Source organism: Alnus glutinosa, chromosome 1 (genome assembly GCF_958979055.1).
Source record: "Alnus glutinosa chromosome 1, dhAlnGlut1.1, whole genome shotgun sequence".
Taxonomy (NCBI): domain Eukaryota; kingdom Viridiplantae; phylum Streptophyta; class Magnoliopsida; order Fagales; family Betulaceae; genus Alnus; species Alnus glutinosa.
The window spans coordinates 2,920,433-2,942,876 of NC_084886.1; the positions used below are offsets into that span (position 1 = coordinate 2,920,433).

The 22,444-nt window shown below is 38.4% G+C and overlaps 3 protein-coding genes across 3 annotated transcripts; 2 read left to right on the forward strand and 1 right to left on the reverse strand.

Annotated features, from left to right (window-relative positions):
- Nucleotides 1-3,367: 3,367 nt before the first annotated feature.
- Nucleotides 3,368-6,783, forward strand: LOC133865911 (GDSL esterase/lipase At5g14450-like). Its single transcript, XM_062302434.1, has 6 exons — nt 3,368-3,867; nt 4,148-4,599; nt 5,118-5,327; nt 5,421-5,593; nt 5,890-6,160; nt 6,345-6,783. The coding sequence occupies exons 2-6, from the start codon at nt 4,263-4,265 to the stop codon at nt 6,596-6,598; spliced, it is 1,245 nt and encodes a 414-aa protein (XP_062158418.1). The 5' UTR covers nt 3,368-3,867; nt 4,148-4,262; the 3' UTR covers nt 6,599-6,783.
- A 198-nt stretch (nt 6,784-6,981) lies between these two features.
- Nucleotides 6,982-10,695, forward strand: LOC133865918 (GDSL esterase/lipase At3g26430-like). The gene is made up of 6 exons (XM_062302446.1): nt 6,982-7,411; nt 7,549-7,944; nt 8,753-8,962; nt 9,063-9,235; nt 9,886-10,156; nt 10,277-10,695. The coding sequence occupies exons 2-6, from the start codon at nt 7,719-7,721 to the stop codon at nt 10,534-10,536; spliced, it is 1,140 nt and encodes a 379-aa protein (XP_062158430.1). The 5' UTR covers nt 6,982-7,411; nt 7,549-7,718; the 3' UTR covers nt 10,537-10,695.
- A 2,943-nt stretch (nt 10,696-13,638) lies between these two features.
- LOC133865932 (uncharacterized) lies at nt 13,639-22,354 on the reverse strand. Its single transcript, XM_062302460.1, has 6 exons — nt 21,985-22,354; nt 21,654-21,824; nt 19,485-19,655; nt 19,217-19,396; nt 18,160-18,618; nt 13,639-15,309 (listed from the first exon to the last, which is right to left on the reverse strand). The coding sequence occupies exons 1-6, from the start codon at nt 22,264-22,266 to the stop codon at nt 14,359-14,361; spliced, it is 2,214 nt and encodes a 737-aa protein (XP_062158444.1). The 5' UTR covers nt 22,267-22,354; the 3' UTR covers nt 13,639-14,358.
- Nucleotides 22,355-22,444: the final 90 nt, after the last annotated feature.

Consider the following 22,444-nt stretch of genomic DNA (forward strand, 5'->3'; position numbering starts at 1 on the left):
GTTGGCTCATTGAACTGAGAGGAAGGCCATAAATCTGTGCAGCAACAGGCTCAGTGAAGAGGGAATGAATCACATTAGTATCCCACCATCCAGTATTCTTGTTGATTAGTGATTGTACCGAGGCTTCTATGGGCAGTCCACTTTCTTCTGAAAAAATAGGATGAAAGGGTGAATCTGGCAGCCAATGGTCGTCCCAGATCTTTACCTTCTCTCCATTACCCACCCTCCAGAACAACCCCATTCCCAAGACCTCCCTTGCCTTAAAGATACTACATCGTGCATATGAAGGATTTCTCCCTACAGAAACCTGCAGAAACTCACATGAGGGAAAATATTTTTCCTTTAGAACTCTGGCCACCAAGGAGTCTGGTTGCTGAATAAGGCGCCATCCTTGTTTTGCCAATATAGCCAGGTTGAAAACTTCCACATCTCTGAATCCCAAACCACCTCTGTTCTTCGGCTGTCCCAACTTATCCCAGCGCATCTGATGATACATTTTCTCCTTCTGCATATGCCCCCACCAGAAATTGCTCATGAGTTTATTAAGCTGCTTGCATAAGGAAGTTGGGAGGAGAAACACACGCATGCAGTAAGTGGGGATAGCCTGAATCACTGCCTTTAACAGAACTTCCTTGCCCCCTTGAGAGAGAAACTTCTCCTTCCACCCATCCACTCTTTTTTTCACTCTACATAGAATACTAGCAAGAGCTTTGTTCTTTGATCTGCCAATCAGAGAAGGCAATCCCAGGTATGTGTCATAGCTAGTCGAATAAGAGATCCCCATTGAGGAGCATATAAAATCGACCACTATTCATTGAAATTAGCCCTGCAAAAAACAAGGTTGTCATATGCAAAAAAGAGGTGAGTAATCCTGGTGCCTCCAGCAACTACTGGTATGCCACTGATCGTTCCATTGATCTCTGCTTTCCGCAAGAGAGAACTAAGACCTGCACATAAGAGGAAGAGGTAAGGGGAGAGGGGACCCCCTTGCCTAATCCCCCTAGTCAGACAGAATTTGTCTTGTGGAATACCATTCACCAAAACTGAGTATGACACTGATGATATACCATTATCAAATCAATCCACACATCCGCAAACCCCAACCTCCTCATTATAGCTTCGAGAAAATCCCACTCCACAAGGTCGTATGCCTTGCTCATATCTAGCTTAATTGCCATGAACCCTTTTTACCCCTCATTCTAGTATGCATGGTGTGTAGTGCTTCATAAGCCACTATGACATTATTCGGGATCAACCAGCCTAGAATGAAAGCACTTTGCTGGGGAGAGATGATTCCTGGTAGAACCCTTTTAAGCCTATTTGCTAGTACCTTCGCAATGATCTTGTAAAGAACACTACATGGGCTAATAGGACGATAATTAGTAACATCAACAGATTGGGACAATTTTGGGATTAGAGCAATATATGTCGAATTCAGAGAAAGATCAAATAAACCCAAATTCAGGAAATCAAGAACCATTTTCCTTATTGAATTACCTATTGTTGCCCAATGATGTTGGTAAAACAAACCCCAAAACCGTCCGGTCCTGGTGCCTTCAAAGGTTGCATCTGTGACAGAGCAAAATCCACTTCCTCAGGGAGAAAATGACTTGTCAAGATATTGTTCATCTCTTGTGTAACCCAGGGTTGTACCACTTCTAGGAGTTCCTGGAGACCCTCAGAACCAGAGGATAAGAACAAATTCTGGAAATAGGCAGAGAAAGTTCTTCCTATATCTTCTTTAGATGTCCAACAATTGCCCTCAACATCCTTGATTTTCTTAATGGAATTGGACTTTCTTCTTTGGTTAGCCCAGGCGTGGAAAAACTTTGTGTTCCGATCTCCATCCTTATACCAATGTCGTTTTGCTCTCTATCTCCACCTTATGTCCTCCATTTCCATGAGCTGATTAAGCTCCTCGTGAATCATTTTGATATTCTCCAAGTTCCCCTGGTGCTCATTCCTCTTTAGTTGCTCCAATCTCCTGGTTAAGCGGCTAATCGAACCATCCAGAGCACCAAACTTTGTCGAGCTCCAATTAGTTAGGGCCTTGCTACATGAATTCAGTTTTGTCAGAACTCCTCCCATGGTGATCCTGTCATCCCCGCCCTTGTCCCAAGCTTCTTTGATAACCTGGGCGCATTCCTTATCTACATTCCAGTATGCTTCAAATTTGAAAGCTTTTGGTCTTTGTTTCTGAGGAGAAGTGGTAGAGAAACATAATCAAAGAGGTTTGTGATTTGACGTACGAGTAGCCAATACCTCCACTTCAAAAAATGGAAAATGGTTACACCATCCAGGGGTTGCTAGTGCGCTGTCAAGACGTTCCTTAATGAACTGCATTGAGTTCCTTTTATTGCTCCAGGTATACTTAGATCCAGAGAATCCCAGGTCCCCCAGATTGCACTCCGACAAAGAATTCCTGAAACCTTCTTGTTCATGATCCGAGTGCCATAATCCCCCCACCTTCTCCGAATTATCTGTGATCTCATTAAAATTACCGATACAAAGCCATTCCTGGGGAGATAATGAGCTCAAATGTCTCAAGAGATTCCAGGATTCTGGCCGTTTAGCTTGATCTGGATCACCGTAGAAACCCATAAACTTCTAGGAAATATCCGATCCTTCCAATCTGATCTAAGCACAAATATGTCGGGTAGAATAATTCAGGACCTCAACTTCCCTTGAGTTCATCCAAAGGAAAGCCAAGCCCCCTCCTTTACCAATAGGCTCCACCGTTAACAACCCTTCAAAACCAAGGGTTGCCCGTAAAGCTTGCATCTTCGAATTCCTCAAACGTGTCTCCATAAGAAATAGAAACATGGGCTTCTTCTCCTTCACCAACCGGCGAAGATCACGAACTGATTGAGGTCGCCCAAGACCTCGATAGTTCCGGCTTATCTTTAAAAGTTAGTTTGCAATGAGAGTGTCTTAAAAGTTTATATACACATGGTTAAAAGTGCACTTAACTAAAGTCGAACATTTAGAATAGTAACAATAAACCATGAAACCCATCATGCTTTTTGTATGGCTAAATCACAACCTTTAAGTTCATTCATAATGAAGCTTCTAATGGCTTAAAAGTGCCATATTTATGCAGCTGCATACGGTAGTTGCATGATTGAAATCTCAAGTAGATTTATGTGATGTTTCTTGCTAGTACGTAAGAGAGAAGTAAGATGATTCAATGTACTGGTTTAGACCTTTCGGTGAGAGTTTGGAGGGTTCCTCTTTTCTTTTCTTTTTGTTTGATTCATTGGAGGGTTCCTGTTGGATAAAGGAATAAGCATCTGCCATATTTGTCAGCTTGAATAGGGAGGCTGTGTGTCACGGGTGGATTTTAGTAGGCAGGATCAACGATGATAGATTGAGGTTGCAGAGGACTTCTATGGGAAGCTTAAGGATGCAGGATAGTTAGCTTAGTTAGTGGAAGGGAGTGAAGATGCGGGAAGCTTGTAGAAGGTGGGTTGAGCCGTCAACAGTACACGTGGAGACTATTGCATGATGTAAGGTGATTATGCTGGGCAGCTGGAATACAGTTAGGAGGTTATACACGTGCGATAGGAGTAGTTCATTCTGTTTCTAGTTGTAAATACAGTTCAACATTTCTTGCTGTAATTCATCACTTGTATAAATAGTTGTAGGTTGGTTGATTGTAGATATCTTGGATCATTGTTGTTCATTGAACATAGGAGATTTGCACTCTTGAACGTGCATGGAGATTGGCCCTCTCGAATGTGGCTAAATCAATACAAGTTCTTGAAGTTTCATTCTTTTCTTCCTTAATTTCTTCTTCTTCTTTACGTTTTATACACTGATTTTTTCATAACAGTTGAAGACAACTGTTACACTGTGGAGAGCAAATAGGTTCGGCACTAAACCGTTCAAAGCAAATAGATTGTGTAGCCAATTCTTATTTTTTTTGGTAGTTTGAGAGGAAATTAAACATTATTAATAATTTGGAAAAGAGAAGTCTAAAATATAGACAATTAAATGATAATCGGAGAGAAATAGGGGTATTTTTCTCTTAATTAAAACTTGCGGCATCAATTCTACGGGATGTTTGTATAAAAATGTTACTGTTTGACGGATACAAACGATTTTTTTCTTTTTTCCTCTGAACAACCAATTAACTTCTGGTGGATAGTTGGTTTCGTGCTTGCAGTTGCTACGCGGGAGCTATAAAGTCAGCTGATCGGTTGGTGTCAAATCCTAGCGGAAGCTACTGTTTGATAAAAAAAGGTCTGAGATCGCAGAACTCAATGGACCACTGGGTAAGACTCATCAACCTCGGCAGGAGATGGAGGGGTCCTTGGGCACTAACCAAGTGTGTTGAAGCAGTGGCTGTTTTAGTTTTTCTAGCCATTGGGTTCTCAGCTTTCGTGGCAATTAGACGCCGTGGAAGAACTCTTGGTCAAATCAAATTTGGTGATTCAACTCATTGTGATTTCCCGGCGATATTCAACTTCGGTGATTCGAACTCCGACACGGGAGGAAAATCAGCGGCGTTTGATCGGCTTCTCTCTCCCAACGGGGACACCTTCTTTGGTAAACCATCGGGGAGGTACTGCGACGGACAAGTCCTCGTTGATTTTATAGGTGACTACTCTCACTTTCCGATCTAGCTATTTCTTTTGGGAATTACAAAGAAACTTGGTATTGCAAGTCTGGCCGTGAGAGGAGCAACGTGTTGGACAAATACCCACTTCAAAATTTGGGATGACTGTACTCGAGGAACGAGTTGTGCAGGAAACAGGCTAGAAAAATTGATTGATTTGTATGTGATCTGTCGAACATTGTTTGTTCACTTCACTGCATGTTTTGTTTCTGATGGGTGGATAACCGGATATGCTCTAATGAGTGGTATGCTTTTAATCTACGTGATGCATTAAAGGCCTCATTTATGCTTGTTTTCTCAATGTGATTGTGTAGTATGGTTAGAATTGGCTGTCATGATTCAAGCTAAATGTTTGAGCCAAAATAAAGTTTAATCTCAATTACTCGGTGTTGCCTGATAAAAGGTACCGACTTTTAAGAGTAAATGGAACTAGTCAGAAGACTAAATCCAATGGGTGCATTCTCTACCTCGATTTTAACTAGTGTACCAAATTTTGCAGCTGAGAAGTTGGGATTACCATACTTGAATGCATATCTGGATTCTATTGGGACAAATTTTCGACATGGAGCAAATTTTGCTACAGGAGGGTCTACGATTCAGCCAGTAGATGCCAAAATATATGACATGGGTTTTAGCCCCATATCTCTTGATATACAGCTTTTGCAGTTTGAACAATTCAAAGCGCGAACCATTGAGCTATACAAGGAAGGTTAGATGTGTGGTTATTGTGGAGAAGTCGGAAAATATTTTATGCTTTTGAATTTTGATTGATCAAAACGCATTGGTAGTTTCTGGTTATTAGGTGGAAGCTCGTACATCAAAAGCAGTCTCCCAAGACCAGAGGACTTTGCCAAGGCTTTGTACACATTGGATATTGGACAGAATGATCTTCATGGTGGGTTTTGGTCTATGACAGAGAAGCAAGTACTGGCATCAATACCAAATATCATCAATCGATTTGCCCTGGCACTAGAGGTAACAAAAATTTATGACTTATATAGCTTCTCAACAACTTGTACCTTTTTTTTGGAGAAGAAAATCGAGGGGTATTCTGCAATTTGTCTATCATTTGGATCATCCAAATGCAAGTTGCAACTTATATGGAGCATGCTATGAAGTCAACAGTGGATCATATTGATTTTGAACTTCGTTCTCTAACCTGCAAACCTTCTCTGGGATCCAAACCACCATCTTAATGTATTCAATTTACTAAATAGAAATGACTTGTTTGAATTGAATCTTGTAATTGTTGTTGCCATTTACTGTTTCAGAAACTATACCAACTAGGAGCAAGAGCATTTTGGATACATAATACAGGTCCTATTGGCTGCTTGCCCTATGATGTTATATATTATGCTCCAAAGTCGGAAAATAAGGACCAAAGTGGTTGCGTGAAGTCCCACAATGAGGTTGCCAAAGAATTTAACAGGAAGCTCCAGGAGAGGGTGTCCCAACTTAGAGCGCAACTTCCAGATGCAATTCTTACTTATGTTGACATTTTCTCAGCTAAATATTCTTTAATTTCTCAAGCAAAGAAGCTTGGTAAGCTTCAAATTCGATCATCTTCAGTTGCATTTCGTTATGAATACATGAACAACAGAATTTTGCGCTGACAGATATGATTTCACTTTTGCGAACTTCGCCTTTTGTGTGTGTGTGTGTGTGTGTACGTATGTTCATTTTGTTCTAAATAAGAGTTTTAGTTTTTGGTGTTGGGAGTTTGCAGGTTTTGCTAATCCACTTGGGTCCTGTTGCGGGGGTTATGGGGTTGACGATGTGGAGTGTGGGAAGACGGCAATAGTGAATGGGACAGAAGTCTTTGGGGCTTCATGCAGCAATCCTTCAGTCTACATTAGTTGGGATAGCATACATTATTCTCATGCTGCAAATAAATGGGTAGCCAACCAAATTCTTAACGGCAACCTCTCAGACCCTGCAGTCCCCATTACCAAAGCCTGTAGAAAGCCTATTCTTTTGTGATCACAAACCCAAAGCTCCAATTGGAATCTTGCAATCATGCAATGAAGAAGTTACTGAATCCTAACTTTGTATCAGAAATGTGGTTGTGTTTCTGTTGATAAGTTCTTTTTTGCCATGAAATAGAGCTTTGAGTTCGATTTCAAACGGACATGTCACAGATTTTCGATAGCAATGTTACAAAAGAAGTTATCGGTGTTGGCACTGTTGGGTGATTGTTATTATATATCCCGTGAAGTTGGACATTTCAAACTTTGGCTTTTCATTGGAACTAATAGAAGTGCATTAAAAAAATTAATGAAAAAGGACAAAAAATCCACATAAAAAAGGATAAGATCTGGGTGTCGGCCACCAACACAGCTACTGCAAAACCAACGGCACCCGAACTTCTACAACTCATACTTAACAGTTCACAGTCTTGGGAGTCACGGGCGGCTTTTGTGTCCGGATGCAGGACACATTTAGTCATTTTTTTCTTTACAATGCTACTCTGTGTTTGAAAAAATTGGACTTTGGGGGTGTTGGTATCACTTGGGTTGAATATGTTGTCTCACTGAAATTGGTGTAGATTGTTTGCTATGAAGATGTTTTGAAGCTGGGTATTATCATCTTTAGCTAGTCGAGTTGCTGAATGAAGCTTGGAGAAATTCTCCTGCTTGAAGTACTTGGGGAGGGAGCAAATCACGAGCGAATTCAGCGGGGCGCCAAACCGGAGGTTTTCGACGCCGATTTCGTCGATCAGCTTCTAGGTCTTGATGAGAAATGGGATGGGCAGAGATATTTGCGGAGTCCCTAGATTTGTATCCCGAACGTGCGGTATGTTCCATCGATAATGGTGCCATTAACTTTGCTATTTTTTTCTGTCAATTTTATATTAACAGAGCTTTTTCTTCCTATTAAATTTGGAATTCTCACAAAAACACTTGTTTCTCATATCATATGTATGAAAATAGGAGACAACTGAACCATTTCAAACGCGAGAGGAGCCGCTCCCTTTGGGTTATTGGGTACATGCATATCTGTTTCTCAACTTGGATAATATTTGATGTAATCTAAACTGAGATGTACATGTAAAGTATTATAAATAGACAACAATACTCTCTCTCTCGCGGATCCTCACAACATGCATATTATCTTTAGCCTAGTAATTTCAATAGCATTACTTCCAAGTCCTACCATCTCCATAACCAAATGCGATTTTCCGGCCATCTTCAACTTCGGTGACTCAAATTCAGACACCGGAGGTTTGTCGGCAGCATTTGGACAAGCCCCTCCACCCAATGGGGAAACATACTTCCATTCTCCAGCAGGACGGTATTCTGATGGACGTCTAGTAATTGATTTCATAGGTACTTTAGTTTCTCTCTCTCTCTCTCTCTCTCTCTCTCTCTCTCTCTCTCTCTCTCTCTCTCTCTCTCTCTCTCTCTCTCTTTTCACTTCATTTTTGGGTGGAAGCACATATGCATTTTGCTTAAGATGGATTCGTAGCACTGTTAGTGTTGGCATAAAGTTTTATTATTTTCCACACATTCATACACTCTGCCTTAACCTTTTCAAACTATTAAAATGGTTAAGCTGAAGGTTGTAACCTGTACCAATACAACATGTAATTGTTAATGCTTGAAAAACATTAGATTTCGGATTTGCTCAGATACTTGTCTAAAACAAATCAAGCATGATGTTTTTTATAATATTGGGAAGGACTCATTTCTTGTTTTTATTTTCTCTATGATAAAGCACAGAAAATGGAAAATGGCAACACGATTGTCATTTGATTAGGTTTCTTCAAGAACTATACAAATACATTCTGTGGCTTGACCTTACAAAAGCTTGAGATCTGCCATTAGAACATGGTATTGTTATTGAAAATCAATGACACTGGTTTATCTGGACATAAATGTGTTTTGAGGGGTGTTTTTTTTTTTTTTTTTTTGTTTCTGTTTGAGGATTGAAAAAGTGTTTTGATGTGAGGTAAATGGGAAAACAGTTTTCTTTGAAGAAGGCGTATTTTGTGTTTTGGGCTGTTTGTTAATGTTTTTGACTTGAGAACGGAATCGAACCGAAAATAAAGACCGAAAACAAAGTCATTAAAACATGGTCATAACACCTTATTTGGAGGTCTAAGTAAGCACACTAATTCCAATTGTTGATTTTTAGCGGAAAGCTTGGGACTACCTTATCTTAGTGCTTATCTGGACTCTGTGGGTTCAAACTTTAACCATGGAGCCAATTTTGCAACTGCTGGATCAACTATCAGACCTCAGAACACAACCATGTCACAGAGTGGATATAGTCCGGTTTCATTAGACGTCCAGTTTGTTCAATTCTCAGATTTTCACAGAAGATCCCAAATATTTAACAAAAAAGGTTAGTGGTTTTCCTTTCTTACTTTAGGAAATCAAACCTACACTTGCATCATTTTTGTTATATTGGTGTTGAAGTTGGAGTGTTTCAAAATCTGGCACAGGAGAAGTCTTTGAGAAATTGTTGCCCAAGGAGGATTATTTCTCTGAAGCTCTGTACACCTTTGACATTGGCCAAAACGATCTCACTGCTGGTTACAAACTCAACATGACCACTGAACAAGTTAAGGCATATGTTGTCCCTGATGTATTGGGCCAGTTCTCAAATATCATTATGGTAAGAGTCTAATACAAAGTTATAAACTCTTCTTCCTTTGGGCGAATTATCTTTTTCCTTGCAGACTATCGGATGAGGATCCTCTCAATTTGCAATTCGGACGACCCCAAAGAGAAGGCAAGTGCGGGGCACACTTGCTCTAAACATCCCAAAGTGTAGGTTTCACCTACCCCGCACATGCTCTCTCTCTCTCTCTTTAGGATTGCTTGAATTGCATGTAATTCAGACAGCAAAATTAAAATGATCCCCAAACTATCACCCTACATTATTTACTACGAACTTTAGATATTTTCAATTTAGACAGTATTTCAAAGTTTCAGTTTCAATTTACTCTATTTGTTCAAATAAACCGTTAAAAGTTAGACATATAAGTGTGTAAAATATCAAAATTACCCCCAATATGAAAACTAAATCTTGTGCATTGGAATATTGGGGGTAATTTTGATATTTTTTGACCTATTAATGTCTTATTTGTACGGTGGAGACAAATTGAAACCAAAACTGAATAAGATCTAATTGCAATGATTTAAAATTTGTAGAGGACAAAGTATAATTTACTACTTTTTTGGGTTCCAAGTGGGAGAATGCTTTAAAAACTTGAGGGTTTTAAATCATAAAAGTTGATGGTACCTGGGCTTTGTTACGTGCAGTACATATATGGTCAAGGAGGAAGATCATTTTGGATACACAACACAGGCCCAGTGGGCTGTCTGCCATACATTTTGGACCGCTTCCTCGTCGCAGCGGCCCAATTAGATGAATATGGGTGCGCCAGCCCGTTCAATGAGGTGGCCCAGTATTTTAACCGCAGATTGAAAGAAGCCGTAGTCCAACTCAGGAAAGAGCTTCCAGAGGCCGTAATCACCTATGTTGATGTCTACGCAGTGAAGTACACCCTCATTACCCAAGCCAAAAAATATGGTACTTTCTTACTTCCTTTTTATCAAAATAAGTTTTTTTTTTTTTTTTTTTTTAAAAAAAATATATATATTTTATTATTATTATTATTATTATCTTTGTTCTTTTGTTGTGAATGTGAAGGATTCCAGCATCCTCTTGTAGCATGCTGTGGGCATGGTGGGAAATATAATTTCAACCGGTACGTGAAATGTGGGGCCAAGAAGACTATCAACGGTAAAGAGATTTTGATGGCAAATTCGTGCAAAGATCCATCGGTTCGGGTTAATTGGGATGGGGTCCATTTCACCGAGGCCGCAAACAAGTGGATATTCGGACAAATAGCTGATGGCTCATTTTCGGATCCACCAATTTCATTGCAAATAGCTTGTCAAAGGATATAAATTTCCTTTGAATTAAAGAAATTTCTTTCAAAAAAGTCTAAAATATTTGTTATGCGTTCTTTAACATGTAAGAACTTTTATATATATAATTTTTTAATTAACACGTGAAAAATACTTAATTTTTTAATATTTCAATAAACATATAATAATTTTGAGTAATGTTATTTTTTATATTTATTTTATTTTATATTGATTAATGTGACTTGTGAATAAATGAATAATATTACTTGCAGCTTATAGGCTGAATTGAAAATTTATGTCCTCGAAAGAAAAGAACTGATTCCCGTACATCACTTTTACAACAAGTGTACAACAACCCTCTCACATGGGGTGGGCCCCATACACTGTGGAGCCCACCCCATATGAGAGGGTTGTTGTACACTTGTTGTAAAAATGATATATTTCTATCATTTTTCTCGAAAGAAAGGACCACTAAATCACTTTGGAACACACTTTTTTTCTTTTCTTTTTGGGGATAAAAGAAGTTTGGCCTTTTTATCTTGGAAAGAACATTCACGGACGTGGAGGGAACAGCCTTTTCCGTGGCAGCAGTGGAGCATGTACTAGTGACGCGACTTATCCTTTTAGGCAGATGGGCCAGGAAGGGCCCAAAATTATCCAAGCATTGGTCCCCCGTCTTTCAGGTTACAATGCATGTGACTATATGTGAGAGTCATCTTGGAATGGGGCCATCCGCAGTCGTTTTCATCTTTTATCTTTTTTCTGTTTTGGGTGGGAGTTGCTATTCGTTTAGTCGTTTAGGTAAATGAGCAATAATTTCAGGATAAAATATCCCCCATATATTGTTTTCCTTTTGCTTCGGTGCTTGTATATTGCCTAGAAAAGAAAATGAACAATAATTGAACCATCTCACCATGTGTATGATGATGGTTCAATTCATCTCGTTAGTGGAAAAACATAACTTGGAGCATTTAGGAAATAAATAAATTCAGACAAGATCTTTTGTTGATTGAGATGGCTCATTCAAAGAAGGAAAAAAATGTCCTAGGATAACATATCGAGTCACTGGGCTTGTTTGTCAAGGAACAATACATTACAGTACTGTTCATGTACTCTTTTTTTTTTTTCTCATTTTTTTATATTTTTCACTATTAATTAACATCAAAACATTCCCACTTTTTTTTTTCACTTTTTTATATCACATCAATAATTTTTTATTACTATTCAAATAAAAAAATTCACTACAATACAAAACTTTTTCACTTTTTTATACAAATTCTTTTTATTTTATATCACATCATCACTTTTTACTAATTTCAAAAACTAACAACCCACTACTCTGTTCTGTTCTGTTCTGTACATGTCTTTGCCAAAAAAACCCAATAATTAAGTAGGGCTCAGCAGGTTTTTTTTTTTTTTTTTTTTTTTTTTTTTTTTTATGTTAAATCATTTGCTATCTTAAAATTTTAAATAAGAAATGATTGATTTAATAATTTAATTAATATTCTAATACACTCCTCACGTATGAGCTTAAACTAATTAATTATGTAGTTATTATTATAATACCCATCACTTACGGGCTCAAACTCATTTTTAATAAGTGAGACTTAATATGTGAAATATTTAACTAAAATCGAAGGTGAATATCAGAGCATGACGTTTGCTCCGATATCATATTAAATCATTAATAATCCTAAAAGCTTAAATTGATAGAAAATATTTATTGATTTAATCATTGAGTAATGCTTGATCAAAAAAAAAAAAAAAATCAATCATTGATTTTTTTTACAAGTGCTGATTCAATTGTTAATTTTCATGTCACATCATCAAGTTGTATAGTATTCGTATAACATACAACTTAATAGCATTACTCCTAATCATTTAATTAATATTCTAATATTTTGTTGATGATAAGTTTGAAAAGAGTGATGAAAAATCAGCATCTACTTAAGTGTTGAGTTGCAATTTAATTTTTGAAAATAAAAAAATATAAATATAACCCTTAAGACTTTTATGTTTGCCAATTTAGTCTATATACTTTCAATTTGAAAACTTTAGTCACTATAGATTGCACTAAGGACAAATCAAATCTTCTGCTAACCGGTCTGTCAACCTGCAGCCCCCAATAGCAGTTTCTGTCTTCAACCTCTTTGTCAACAGGGATTCACACTCAACTCACCATTCGTGAAATTGTAAATTAAGAAAGTGAGGGATAACTAATGTTATTTCACTATCATTAATGACATGGTGAAACTCCATAATTAAATTTAATGGGGGTACAGATTTATGTTTTTCATATAGAGTCGGTGCAACATAAAAATAGATTGAATTTTTTTATTATTAGGCTATTTAAATTTATGTGAAATTTAAGCAGTCTGAGAGGGGTCAAATGCCCTGCTCACCTTCCAAAAATTCTCTTTACCCCTGTAAAATTTTTACGGATTTCATATTTGCCTCCCTCAACCATACATTCATCATGAGCAAATATTTTATAAGAAAATAGAGGCGCATGACTCACGCCGACGGATTTGTCACTGTTTCAAATCTTCAGGCGAATTAGACATTTTGGAATTAGGTTAAACGGAGGTCGAAGATGATGTTTTCACATTTTTTTTTTAAAAAAAATGCACCGTTTTAAGCTTTTTGTTTAACGCCAAAACGCTCTGTTTAAATAAACAAGAACTAAGAAGTATATTTGAGTCTCTGACAAACGAAAATAATGACAGTAGGGTAGGCATGCTTTGGTGGTGCGATGCTATTGATATTGATGCAGAATGACATTTTCTTTTTCTTTTTCTTTTTTTCTAATTTTGCCTCAGGTTTTTTAAAACATCCAAATATAATTTTTTTTTTAAAAAAATTCTCAGTATTCATAATTTTTCAAAAAATCGCACACTCAAATGAGCCATAAAGTTTGGGCTCACCAAGCAACATACACACATAAATGGCTAGAATCCTCCCCTTGCAATAGCATATGCTCCAAATGGTAAGAATATTTTAATTTTTTATTTTTAATCTTGACCCTCCTAACCCAATATTCTGGCTCTGCCACTGGTCTGAGAGGAGCAGTGCTATCCGGTCCCTTCCCATCAGACTTTCATCCGACCCATACATAATTTATTAACTAAAAAGCTAAAGTGCTGCACCTGAACTCATATATATATATATTTCAAAAGAAATACCATGTGGGGCTCATTTGTCCCAAACAGCTTAAGATGCGAGACCGACTTGACTATGGCAGGTGTGCCATGCAACATCCTCTCTTAAGCTGAAATTCGGACAGTTTAATAACAAGAATCCTCATTTCTAAAAAATGGGAGTAGTAAGAATTTAATACAATAATGAAAGCAATGAACAATGGAATTTAGAACCAATAAATAAAGGAACATTCCATGCATGATATACATGAATTTGGTAACATCGAGTGCTTCAAGGAACAATGTGAACTATAAACGTCCAATCGTGGATAACATTTATAAACAAAATTACTGAAGAAACAAGGGCTTATCCCATATGCATCACACACATACGCACATGTTGTTTCGTTGGGTGCTTCAGTCACCTTTGGCAATACCAACTATTAGGCAAGATATATGTGATCCAATCTGGCCTGTCTAATCATGTCCATATTATTCAATCCCAGCTGTAGCTAAGCACCAACTCACTTTGGGCCCTTGTGTCGCTCACCAGTCACCAAGCTTCCAATCTATTTCTCTTGTACTCAAATCCAAAGACTACCATCCAAATTCTGTATGAACATGCACACGCATCTCCTTTTTCAACTCCTGGGCAATGGCTATGGTTTTTATGATGTTGATGACGATGGTAATCACCAGATCGGGACCCACTCAGCCAAATTGATCATTCTACCCTCCAAGCATAGAAAAACAAGGAAAATCTGGACGACCCACCTGCCTTATCTTCCTCTCTTGTCGCAGAATTCGCTTCCTGAGCTGACAGATGTATTGATGCCAATGATGATGAAGGAGCTGAAGATGGTGCTGGTGTTGGTGATGGAGATGGAGATACAGATGATGAAATTGGCCTGAATATGAATAGACCATGCCGTGTACCAGAGCTAAAGAGCCAGTCATGGACATCCCAATAGACTTCTACTTTAATTTTGCTTACACTGATGGACTCATTGCCTCTAAACTTCCATTGAAGATGCTTGATATGAATGGCTAGATTCCCATCTATCCTAATCTCCATTTGTGGATCAAACCCACCTAAAGAGTTGTCGCTGTTGATAGCAGCATTTTTGCACTCAATTGAGAGCTCGTGGATGTTACCTTTCTCTTGAAATTTAGCCCTCGTGGAGAATTTCTTTTTTCCAAACAAATGTTCCTTCCTTGAAACCAACGTGGGCTCGATAAGAGCTGGCCTACACCCAGTTTTCCGGAAGGCATCTTTCTTTAGATCACCAACAGCTAAAACCACCTCTTCTTCACAAACAATGGCAACATAGTAATCTGTTTGTGGCTCTGTCTCGCCGTTAAATTTTGCAGCTTTAAGGTCCCAAACCACACAGACTGTCTTACCGTCGACCATAAAGTGCTTGGAACCTTGTTTCCTCCAAAAGTACCATGGCTTGAGCTCCACCTTACACCGATGATGCTCATCTCCATCTAATTCTCGAACAGAAACAGATAGGCCATGTTGTAACATGTCCTTGCACCATGTAATGGTGATCAGACGACACTGACCGGCAATCTTTGTTCGATAAACCGACATCGATACGCTCTGGCCTGACCTGATCACAGTTGATGGGTCATCAGCTGGCCTCTCACCGGATGAAAAGCAAGCAGGAATTCCAATTGAATCATGCATGGCACTCTATTAAGGTGTAAGAGAATTGATCAGCTTATGTATAGGAAAGAGTACAACTCTGGAAACAAACAGGCGGTTAAGGATAAAGCAGTACTTGGCAAACAGAGAAGTATGAAATATGAATTGGATCAAGATCTCACCCACAAGATCTGGCTCATAGATGCTGGAAGTGGAAGTGGAAGTGGAAGTGGCAGTGGCAGAGGATTTCTTTTCTGCATGCTATCATCAAGAGGATACTGCTCGGTCTTTAAATTGGAAGGGTGAAGTTAGGGGAGTGGGAATAAGGGCAGAACAACACATTTTATATTAAGTATGTGCGAAGCAGCCGTGTAGGCTTTTCAACTTGTGTTCTGCTTTTCTTTCTATTTTTCAACTTTTCCCTTCTTCAAAGTAGTTTGGCTTCAATGATAGGTTTTATCTCCAAGAATTATCTCTCTTTTAACGGTAAAAAGCAAACTAATCCCTTTACATCTGTCTTGGAGTTCATGTGATAAGTGTACCAACAAAAAAAGGTTCATGGGTGAGTCCTTTCAGGCACGAGCATGTGGGTGGCCCAGGTGGGGGATAAAAAGGAAGCAAGTGATGAAAAAGATATACACATTAAACAGGATTTGGATTTACGATGTGGGTTGTTTACAAATTCTACTTATTTTATTGTTTACCTTGGGTTTTCCTTAACTTTTCAGTCGAGCTGTTGCAGAAAAGTGAGCAGGAAGGAATCTAGGGTTGACATACAGAAAACGTAAGGAATCTGCACAGATCTGGTCCAACTCTCAGTCTTCACTGCACTGGAGACTGGAGTTCCAGTAATTAAAAAAAAAAAAAAAAATGAGGGAATCCCACCGCTTCTCTAAAGTTCGAACAAAACAAAGGAGCCCCAGAAAGGGAATTAAGGCAATCAATTGGAATAAACGAGTAAGCTGGAGGATTATGGGGTTAAAGATTGATTGGCGCTCTTTTACAAACATCTATCACGGAAAATGCTTGGAAGAGTATTACCGTGTTTATAACAACTCTTCAATTTCAAGTGGTAGTCCTAATAAAGTGCCACGTGATACCGTATCAATTAAAAAAAAAGAAAAAAAAAAAGAAAAAAAAAAAAGAAAGTACATATATCACTTTCAAACTACCACTTAATTGTTAAAAGAAATGCTAGAGGTACAAAATCTTTTAGTAAAAGATGAGTACTAAGATGATGTAGAGATTATTCATTAATTGTTTTGATTATCTCCAATGAATAAGCTCCACATCATCTTAGTAAAAGATTTAGTACCCCTATGTCCTTCAAACTACCAATTATGTCAATGTCCTCCCTCAAACTACCAAAACCTGTCAATGTCCCACTTAAGACTAACAAAAATGGCCATACATTTTTTTAATAAGACAAAATGTCTTTATAAATTCGAAAAAATAAAATTAAAAAACGAAACTAAAGAAAAAAAAAAAAAAGGAAAAAAAAAACCCCATTTTTACTTTTTTTTTTTTTTTGTATAACTTTTTGTTATTTTAGATTTTTTAAATAATTTTTTATAGTTTTTTTTTTTAATTTTAATAATTTTATGAAGGGTATTTTTGTCATGGGAGATATTGACATTTTTCAATAGTTTAGAGAGGGAGATTGACACAATTTGTAGTTTGAGAGGGGAGGAGACATTGACAATGAGGTGATAGTTTGAGGAGATTGTGTGTACTTTATTAAAAAATTAACAAAATTTCAGAGATTTAATTATTTAATGACTGACATGAAATATCACATGAATAATTACGTCAATTTGTAAGGAACTTGTATTAGTTAGGCTTGTGGCTTTGAGGGAATATTACCCCCCGAGGTCTCAAGTTCGACTCCATCCAGATGCAAACAATCTCTTAGGGCCAGCCATCCCAGTTGTGTGGGAGGGGGTCTTTGGACCTCTGACCATCTGCTAGTGTTTAACCGCTCAATACCTGGTATGGCGTCGGATACTGAGCCGGAGATTAGTCATTGGATCCTGGTAGGCAATAAATGCGCTAGAAAGGTTTGACTACCACCTCGGTAGACCAGCCGTTCAATGAACGAAGTACACTGCAGCTATAGGACTCGGGGGATACTTGTATAAAAAAAAAAAAAAAAAAAAAAAAAAAAAAAAAAAAAAAAAACTTGTATTACTAGTTATAGTATTCTCAACAGTCCTCTAATACCACTGAGCTTTTTTCCCATCAAATGTAACTATTTAGAGATAAAATTGATGCTTTGATAATTTTCTCCTGAATAAACGTAAGTTAGACAATTAACTTGAGATGCACGGGACTTTGAAGAATTCTCTATTTATTAGTTAATAATTAAGTGATACACCATACAGTACAAGACCTTTTTCTTTTTCTTTTTCACAGAGGATTTGGGAATAAGCATCGAGTGTTTTGTATTCTGCATTGATAACCTATAACCAAAGGCGTCTGACAACTTTAAGAAACACTCCATACCAGCAACATTTTAATCTTGCATCAACCCGAATCTCAAACAGTTATCTATTATAATCATACCAAAGATTAAAAACCAGCATGTACATAAAAAAAAAAAGTGAAGAGGTGAGGAGAAGCATTATTAGGAGAGAGTGGTGGTCCAGAGTAAGATCAGAGTCAGTTGCAGGGAGTGGTCACAAGCACAATGGTTGAGCTAGAAAGCACAAATAAAAGAAAGAGAAAAAGTAATTTCCTGTTACAATCCAAGTAAAAGAATCAGACCCTGGGCTCTATGCAACTGCAATCATCAGATATGTACAGGAGAAAAGGCATACTTTGAGAGCATAAGTGAAAAATCAACAGGTCTAGATTAATCCACCAACTTCAGCAGTTACATCTGAAGTGGTTTAGATCAATTATCATCACAGTGATGTCATCCAAGCTACCCCTACTCACAGCAAGGTTCACGAGCTCCTTACAAGCAGCCGCAAGTCCACCATGGGGAGGTCTCCTTTTATAGCTAATGTTTTCTTTAGATGGAGATTCAGTTTTCATATTTACGCGCTTGACCAATGATATTCTTCGTGACTTTGATGGCGGACCTTCGTTTTCACTCGGAAAGTCATCTTCATTACCTTTCTGTCTATTTAAGGTTTTCTTATAGCTCAGAGACCGACCCATCCCTTTCGGTTGCTTGACCAGTGAAATCCTGCGTAACTTTGATGAAGTCGGACTCACATTCACACAGCCATAACCATCGTCATTATCTTTCTGAAGATCACTTGAGGGTCCCAATCTCTTTTCAATTAGACATAATCGTGTGACAGTATCAACAACTTCTTGGTTGCCAACCTGCGCAAAATGGTCGACATCAAAGTTAACAATCAAATAAGATCAAATGTAGATTAAGATTTGTCTTGCAGAAGGACCTCAATATTTCAGCAACTAATAAATTGTATCTGACTCAAAATAAAGACGCTGCAAAAACACAGGAGAGCAATGGCACATCGTGCAATGCACTAATAACTTTAAATTGTATATAAACAAATTGTGTTTGTCTCAAAAAAGCAAGCAACCTTCATTTTCACGCCAAATATCTGTGTATCAGTCTATGCCATCACAGATGCTCATGTGCCATTGATTTTCCACTGATTAAGCAGCAATAAACTTATGCCAGAAGTTATAACTTAAGATGGCGTTTTAGCTAGATGACAGGAATGCTTATCAGTGACGAAATGCAAGGCATAAAAACTGAAGTTAACTAATTAATTATAAACCAAACATGTTACTTAGCAAAAAAGATAAACCAAACGTGTTACTTAGCAAAAAAGATAAACCAAACGTGAGCATAAGGGTAATGGTAATACTTCCATAAGCATTGATTTTTCACATATCTTTCAGCTCTAGCATGGATTTTTTACGCATAAACCTCTCCTACTTTTCCTCTCACCTCTTCCCACAGTCCATCAGAAGCCAAGACAAGAAATTCCATGTCTGGCGTCAGCTTTAAGATCTTTGTATCAGGCTCAGCCAGTACCCAGTCCTTCAGATGTGCATCTCCTATGCTTCTGGAAACCGAAAGTACCCCATGAACTCTCCATGCTCCTCGATGGATCTCGACATATCCTCCCTGCATCAGAGTATTGAGAGATGCCATCAATAATAATTCTTGCTCCACCCTTCAAAACAGCCAAGTTTGACTATACTACAACACATACCTTATCCTCTATTCTTTTCCGTTCATCCTCCTGCTCCACTCTATGATCTCTTGTAAGAGCTTCTGCCACTCCACGTCTACAAAGAACAGCCCTGCAATCTCCCAAGTTTGAAATAACAACCTCCTGCCCTTCAATCAAGGCTGTGACACAGCATGCACCACTGCCTAAACCCTGCATTTACTTTCAAATAATAAATTTAGCATTCCCACAATACAAAAAAATAAGAAAAAAATCAACAGGCATGGTAAGCTGGGGGTATGTATGAGCTGCCTCCCACAATTTCAATGCATATTTACGTGTGCAACAAGAGATCTCCGCTTCCCATTATCCAAATGAATAAAACAGATCAAGTGGCCTCAAAACCAATGAATTAACAACGGGGTTCATCACCACCACAGATGCTTTTTCAATGAGTTGGTGTCAGTTTCACATTTAGTATTTAGAATAGAGCACAAAGAACGGTAGGCCAAGATGAAAACAGAACCAAACAGTCAAAATTGAGCAGTGCTGAGGTTGGATGTCATTGGGCCCTGAAACTTTTTTTTTTTTTTTTAAAAAGGTTGACCTCATCAAGAAAAGAATAACTTAAAACCCGTAGTCTGCATAATGGCATGCATCCTAGGGGTGTACAAACGGTTATAATCGGTGGTTATTGGTTAAAACTGCTAACCGCCTAGGCGGTTATTGCATTTTACCAACAACAACAGCTAACCGCCTAGGCGGAGGCGGTTATTTTTATAACACCCGGTTAGCGGTTATTGAGTAAATAACCGGCGGTTATATAACCGCTTTGTAATTTAGGTTTTTAGCTGATTTTGGACCGATTTTGAACCGGTTTAGATTGGTTTTTGGCCGATTTTGGGCCTGTTTTGGCCACTTTTAGGCCGGGAAAGGTATATTCTGTTGAGTTCATCCGTTTTTCTTTTATAGCCAGCGTTCACTTCCAGCTTCTCTTCTTCTTTCGATGTGGGACTAAAAGCTTATGGGTTTTTCTTTTATAGCCAGTGTTCACTTCCAGCTTCTCTTATTTTTTCGGTGTGGGACTAAAAGCTTCCGGGCATTGATTTGAAAGACCAACATGTGCATGCCTTGCCAAGGTAATGGAGGATTCGCTTGACAACGAGAGAGATCAGAACGATAACACTGCAGACAACAACGACAACCAAGTGGGGGTATACTCCAAACTCTGTCCCTCTTTCCCCCCCCCCCCGGCATCTTTAATTCTCAGTCCTCTGTTTCAGATTCCTTTCTTGATCAATATCACCACGGATCCCATACGCGAAAAGAAAAAGGTAGGAGATCGAATGGAATCAATCACAGGAGATCGATCGAAGCTGCGTAAAGTTGTTGAGATGGAGAGCTACACTATATATTAATAATAGTGTAGAACAGAGAAGTCTGAATGCAACGAAAGGAGGGTGTGAGAACAGAGAAGAGTTGACCAAACCATAGACTTTTAGAGGGGCCTCTTAAATATTACTATATCATTATTATCATCAATCTTGGAGCAGTTCATGCGAAAATACGAATGAGCGTTGTAAATAGAGATGATCCTAAATTCCTAATCATTTTCCTTTAGAGGTTTAAATGGAGGTATATATATAGGTAGGTAGGCGGTTAGCGGTTATTAACCGTTTTTTCCAAACCCTATAACCGCTTTTGAAAGCGGTTATGTAGTTATACGGTTAGCGGTTAGCGGTTTTAAAGCGGTTAACGGTTTTAAAGCGGTTACAACCGCTTCGTTTGTACACCCCTAATGCATCCTATTCAACCAGTCTAAAGTGAGAGACAACTTCTATATAAGATACCCCAAAAAAAATTAAGTCTAGTCCAGCAGCTTTTAAGGACCAAGAATAACGGAAACCCAAGTGGACAAGATTTGTATCAATGAATAATTTCCCGTCATAATCAGTTTACACGATCATGTGAGCCAAGTATCCTGACTTATGCAAACTATCAAATTCAAAGGCATCGAAAATGTGCTACCATCAATGAAGCTTTCCCGGTCATCACATAAATTCAAATTCACTGATGGTTCTTCTGCTATTTGCAATAACAAGCTACAGACATGAAGTTGGTTTTTTCTTTTCATTAATTCACTAGCAGAGAGAATTTAAATTAGAGCAACCCAAGAGTTGTGGAAATTAGAGGAACGCAAATTGCAATAACCTGCTTCAAGAACTCCTGGTCTGTTTTCATGTACCCAGATTTAACCGCCTCTTCCTTCGCCGTAGGTTCTTTACAATTCTCCATCATTTCGAGAATGTTAGTGTGCAAATTCTCCGCCACAAACTCCGCAGCCTTCTTGCCTCCATGTCCATCATAAACACCAAAAAACCCCTACACGTTACCAACAAAACCAAACACAATCAGCAACCGCCAATTATCCACGTACTATACAAGCCTCATACAGCATAAAAAAAAAACCAAAAAAAAAGAAGAACGGTATAAAAAAACGTATAAAAAAAAAACGAAAAATAAAGAGAACCCAGTAACTTACTTTGTTTGATTTGCCTTGTAAGCAAGGAAGGATCTTGTGGGTGTCTTCCATGAATTTCTTCTTGCCTTTGACGGAGGAAACCCAGACGCCGATTTCACCGAGGCATACGGCGTCGTCTTGGGGCGCGGGGTCTCGGGATGTGGACCTATCCGTTTGGATTTCCTGCAAGACACTTGGGATCTCAATCTTGGGGGGCCTTTTCCGCTTCAGCGAAGAAGAAACAGAGGGTTTCACGGCGGTGGTGGTGTTCATGTCTGAAACAAACGAAAACTCGCTCGCCATTGTAACAAACACAGAGAGAGAGAGAGAGAGCGAGAGAGAGAGAGCGAGAGAGAGGCAGAGGCTCCAACGGCTATAACGAATGAGAGAGAGAGAGTAATTAAATGTGTGGAGTGAAGTGGGGAGGGCAGTCAAAGTAAATGGAAGGCCGTTAGGGTTTGTGGGGGTCAAAGAATAATAT